This window comes from Littorina saxatilis, linkage group LG12, assembly GCF_037325665.1.
Source record: "Littorina saxatilis isolate snail1 linkage group LG12, US_GU_Lsax_2.0, whole genome shotgun sequence".
NCBI lineage: Eukaryota > Metazoa > Mollusca > Gastropoda > Littorinimorpha > Littorinidae > Littorina > Littorina saxatilis.
Window position 1 is genome coordinate 62,923,600 of NC_090256.1, and position 6,000 is coordinate 62,929,599.

Here is a 6,000-nt window from a genome sequence, read left to right on the forward strand (position 1 = left end):
GGAAGCATGCTGGGTATTTTCGTGTTTCTATAACCCACCGAACTCTGACATGGATTACAGTATCTTTTTCGTGCGCACTTGGTCTTGTGCTTGCGTGTACACACGGGGGTGTTCGGACACCGAGGAGAGTCTGCACACAAAGTTGACTCTGAGAAACAAATCTCTCGCCGAACGTGGGGACGAACTCACGCGGACAGCGGCCAACTGGATACAAATCCAGCGCGCTACCGACTGAGCTACATCCCCGCCCGCTAGTTTGTTTCAATGCCTTGTTATTCTCTCAGCTGCCAGGAGATTGGTTCTGCACAACTCTCACTTACTCTTCTCATATTGCACATGCCGTCTTTATTTATAGAGTGCTTAGGCCACAAAAAAAATAGGTCTGTTTACGGTAACATAGGCCAAAAAAATAGGGTCGGTAGGTCGGGATTTTTTTATTTTTTTTCCCAAATGCCAAAAAAAGTCTAGGGTCGCGCGAAAAAAATAGGGTCGGTCGGGTTACCGTAAACAGACTATTTTTTTGGGGGGGCCTTATGTCTTTTAATGTTTTTGTTTCTTAGATCGTCCTTGACAGGTTTTGGGTATACATGTATCATGATTAAGTCACCCTGCAACAAATTTGAACTTCAGTCTGTTAAACATTGGCATCTTCCTTATCATCAAACTAACTTTCACAATAATAAAAGATAAATTAAAAATGTAGTGTCTCGTTTTGTGGCATGATTATTTTCTCATGCAGACTTAAACGACCTGAGGCCTTACAGATCTTCAGCAGCTGCTGTTTGAAATGGGTTAAGCTTTCACTATATATTAGCAAGATCTAGATGTGGCACTTTTCAGCACGTGTACGGGAACGTGTACGGGTAACGTCATCCAATCTAGTTTTTACGTCACGCGTTTGCCAAGATCTGTAGTCTTGGTGGGAGCAAAATAATGTATGATTTGGAACATTGGAGAAAAAAAGTGAGTCACGGGTGACACAATTTCTACACGTACGCGTACAGGTCTTTGCGACACATTCGATCATCTAGAACATTGTATTATGTACTATGAATCCTGCATTTTCCTTTGTTGTTGCTGTTGTTTTGGGCTCACGTAAGTGTAGCCTATGCGATGCTAACTTTTGTCTGTCTGTGCGTGCGTGCGTGCGTGCGTGCGTGCGTATGTATGTATGTATGTATGTCTGTGGTAGAAACTTTAACATTTCGTCATTTGAAGACGTCACATTATGACGTAAGAGGGTTAGACGTCACGCGAAGGAATTACTGAAAGTCTCGGTCATTATTTTGAGCGGGCCGAGACTAGTTGGCTGTCGTGTCCCTGTAAGTAGGCTACATGCAGACAGACAGATCTAGATCTAGTGTCTCGCTTTCTTGCACAGTGTCACCTATGCTTACTGTGTGTGTGTGTATGTGTGACGGAGTGATTGAGTTTGTGTTACTGTTTGTCGATTTCTTACGTGAGCCTTGAAGGCTTCGCCTCTTGTTTACATTTAGTTTGCAAATACAGAGAGAGATAAAGAAAGATTTACCATCGAGAACCATGAGACCCCACTCTTGATTCTGCATCCACTCCATCATCTTTTCTGCTTCGTAGGATCTTTTTGTACTGTGGGCCAGCATAGAGTAGGTGCTGATACACACAGCACTTCCTGTGTCCAAACATAACAGAACAGTTTGTAAGAATACAGACGATGAGTAAAATTTAAAAAACATGCAAAATCCGTAGTTACTTTAACTGACACCGGGTTTTTATCTCTAGGATCATGAAGTCACACAAATCTGTTCACATAGCATGAAAATAACAGTTGCAATAAAAAATGTATTCATGCTCAATATGTTCACTACAGGTAAAATGTTATTGTGTTAAGAGTTCACATTGAATAGATGCCACTGTAGACACACACACACCCCTCCCCCACCCTCCCATTCACCCTTGTCACAAACTCTGCCCAAGTCCAGCCATGACTTATTTTGTAATTCGTGCATGAGCTGGGTTTCGTGCGGTTTTGGCTTAGATGAGTGCCTATACAGTGACTCGGTGTGTGTCCGTGGATATGGACAGCCAATCGCGGGAGTGTATTCACGCACGTGGGGTTGCGTGGTGCGTGAACGAGTCACAGGCTCGAAGGTCACTGCTGTGTAAAACTGTGAAGGAAACGGATGGTTGATGTGAATGCTCTATCCGGCCGACCGGCGTGTTGATGTTTTATACAACCCCGGAGACAAGTTGTGTTCCAGCTGTCTTGGTGTGGCTTCAAGGGTTTCTACGGGTGGTCAGTCCTCGAACGGCAAGGTGTGTTGAAATTCTGTAGTTTTTCTCTCCTTCCGTGCTCAGGGTCAAAATTTGTTGGTTCGAAAATGTTTGTGTATGAGAGAGTTTTAGTTTTTTAGTTTCCTTGGTTGGTGTCATTTTATGTGTATGTGTCTGGGGTAGAAAGGGGAGAGGGGGAATGAGAAACGAGGGAAAGGGGGTGGACAGTTTTTTCATTGTGCAAGAAGTGTGGAGAGCGAGTAGGCTGGTGGAAAGAAGAAAAGAGGTGTCAGCAGTTACTGCGAGTGTACTCATGTGTGGGAAGGATTTATTTGTATGGAGGGTGAATTTAAGGTAGAGAGCGTTAACTCCAGAGAATGAGTCGTGTAGTAGTTGCAAGTGCGGAAATTTGGAGACGAGGTACGGGAGGTGTAAACGGGAGTTCACTGTCAAGACAGAAGACGGGGGGTTGGTTGTAAATATGTGACGTCATCACGGTTAGAGAAAGAGGGAAGAACGAGGTGCCACTATGTAATATGACTTAAATTCATAAGGGGTGAGGGAAGTGGCGTTGTTTGTGAAGGGGCTGCTTGTGAATGGTTGGGTCAAATAATGGAATAGGAATTGTTTATTATGGGGGCAGCCATGTTGTATTGACTTTGTGAAATGGGAGTTGTAAATACTTTGTACATTTATATTGATGATGGTGTATTTACAATTGTATAAAAGTAAAGACTATAATTAGGTATTTAAGGGAGTGAAAATTGTAAGAATTATTACATAATTGGTCATGTTGGGACTCTGGTATTTTGATAATGATGTTGTGGTTAAAGTTAAATAGTAACTTTGATGAGATGGCCAGGGTGGTTAATTAAGTAGTTAATTATGGTAATTAATGAGTAATTAAGTAAAGAGGGGACTTTGTAAGTTGATGAGTATTGATAATTATGGGAAGTCTAATGAGGGAGATATTGTTATTAGGAGAGTCAATTTATGGACTTTGTGGGTAAGGGGAGATAATTGAAGTATTGTTGGGGGAACAAGTAGTTATACTTGGCTTTGTTCCTACGACAGCGTTCAAGCATAGAAGTGTGAGCTGTGGAGCGTTCAAGCATAGAAGTGTGAGCTGTGGAGCGTTCAAGCACAGAAGCGGGGCTGTGGGAGAGTCCAAGCCAGGAGAGACGAACGACACAAGAGACAGCATGAGTTTCCGGGTGCAAGATGTTTCCGGCTCTATACCCGGGATGAAGGCGTGTTAGCTGGTGGGGTTTTTGACCACCGGTGTGTCGCAGGTGTGAGCTGTGGAGGTGAGGTGGCCCACCGTCAGTGGGTAAAGTGGTGGAGGTGCTGGCATTTTATTGCCACAAGCAGTCTGTGCACAAGAATATATTATGGCATCTGTGTGCCTGAGTTATGCAGCTGTGGCTTCAATAAGCACTGTGACCTATAAGTGAGTTTAAATACATTAAAGACATGAAGATTTTGCAAGTGTTAGAAGAAACCAGGTAGAAATTGACTATTAATTAAATATTAGGTTAGAAATTTAGTACCAGGCCTGGTTAATTACATTTCAACGGGATTAATCTGGAGTGTCTTTATTTTTTTCGAGCGACGGTTGATTTTGTGGATCGGCGAGATTTGAAACTGGACTTTGATGTGAAACGTCATGATCACTACGCACGAAGAGAAAATTATGTAATGATATTGTAATTTGTTGTTATGAAGTAAGGTTGTTACGTGGTGGATTAATGTGAGTGTGTTATTGATGAATTAATGTTCGTACCATTTATTGTGTTGAAATAAGTGGAAGAGAATTGAGGGTTTTGTTATTTAAAGTTAAGTTAATTAGTATTACTGGTGGCTGGGCCTACTGGGTTCATGTGTAGCTGCGTTTGGCGTTGAGCTTATGCATCAAGGTTGAAGGCAGTGTAGCAGTAAACGTCGGTAGTCCCTATCACGAGGTATTAGTGTAAACATAAGTTAGAAATAAGAGTTAGTTAATAAATAACGGGGTTAATTGATTAATGTAGGGGAAGATAAGCGGATTTTGAGTTGAGATAAATTTATAAAGAGACATCTTGATTTTTCGGGAGTAGGGAATTAAGGTGGTAAATGGTAATATTTAGGGGTATTTACAGTTCTCCTAGTGTTAAGTTATAAATTCTCATAGCCATTTTGTTTCGTTAAAACTTTAAGATAATTCTTCCTACTTCATCTATCTTTGATTTTGAGTGATTGTGATTGGGTGTGAATGTGAATGCGGTGATTTCGTGTGTGTAAATAATAAACTTTGGTTTGAATGTTGCCTGGGTGTGGAGTCAGTGATTAGAATAAGAGTGGTTGATTGTGTCTGAGTGTTTTGTACGATAAAAGGTATTCCTATACCTCTCCCAAAACTTAGGGGAGTTACAACCCTCACATACACATCAACATTCTATATCAAACTAACCCATGGGTTTGTCTTTGGCATCAGAGGTAAACCTGCAGATGAGGCTGTCGTCGATGGTGGACCACATTTTGAACTGTGAGAGCCACACGCAGGCACGCATACACGCACACACGCACGCACGCACACACGCACGCACGCACACACACACATCAACATTCTATATCAAACTAACCCATGGGTTTGTCTTTGGCGTCAGAGGTAAACCTGCAGATGAGGCTGTCGTCGATGGTGGACCACATCTTGAACTGTGAGCGCCACTGTTCCACGGCCACGCCTGACGTTGCCAGACACAGGCATCTCTTTCTCACTGTGCAGGCTGCCGTCACCCCGACCAGAGTCTTGCCAGCACCTATACACCGCAAATGATACAAACTTTGTGCAACAATTTTAAAATAAAACAGCATCGGAATTCCGCCCTTCACAAACTTATTCATAATTCATCCGTATATATATATATATCCCATGACCTCCCTTCTTTGTCTCTGTAAATGTACTCTAGGTATATTTCTTGTATTTCCATTGTACTCTTGTCAAATCCATGATGTAACTATTGCACTCTTCTAACACATAAAATAGTGGATAAATAAGGGTGCACGAAATACATCATAGCTGGCTCTACGTTTTGTCGTCCTTGACATTCCAAAAGCAAATGTACCTGTAAGACCGGATGTGCAAGGGGTCACCACGCTTTTGAGAACATGCGCGAGAGTCGTTCAGTGCTATAGCTTAGTTTTGGTCTCGTCTTGCCGAGACTATCATCACAGCGTCATAGATTTCATGAAGTCTGTCATCCATCGCGTCATATTATGGGGACGTAATCTGTTATGTTTCCTTCTATTCGCAGTTCTGTTTCTCTCTTGTGATCAACATGACAAGCCGTATGTGTTTGAGTGTGTGTGCTCGTGCTCTCAACTAAAACAGAAGTCAAACTAGCAATCGTTAAAAACCCAGTCTGCTCGAGAAGCAATGTTATGCTCATGTGAAGTTACAGTGTACCTGGTACACACGTTCTTATCGGTACATCATCGACTACGACTGTTCTCTGGACAAGCTGTTCGATGCAATTTGCGAATTTTTCTAGCTCTTCTGTGGTGCAGTAGGCCCTTATAGAGGATGAAGGTGTCCAAGATCTCAGGAGATGCGTGTGTAACAACTAGGTATTCAGTCAAATCCGTGTAAGAGGCTTTCAGCTGACGGGGACAACCAAGCCACCATTATGCACCGACTTGACATAGATCAACAGACGTGCCTTTAAAATAATGTATGTGCAGAGGTGCCTCATCTAAACAGACAACTAA

At 42.4% G+C, this 6,000-nt stretch overlaps 1 protein-coding gene across 1 annotated transcript in view; it reads right to left on the reverse strand.

The window, feature by feature from the left end:
- The window catches only part of LOC138982508 (general transcription and DNA repair factor IIH helicase/translocase subunit XPB-like), a 32,049-nt gene that overhangs the window by 14,204 nt on the left and 11,845 nt on the right, over positions 1-6,000 (reverse strand). Inside the window, exons 11-12 of the mRNA XM_070355812.1 lie at positions 4,875-5,051; positions 1,532-1,651 (exon numbers count right to left, since the gene is read on the reverse strand). Coding sequence (XP_070211913.1) covers positions 1,532-1,651; positions 4,875-5,051 — 297 coding nt within the window. The remainder of the gene's footprint in view (positions 1-1,531; positions 1,652-4,874; positions 5,052-6,000) is intronic.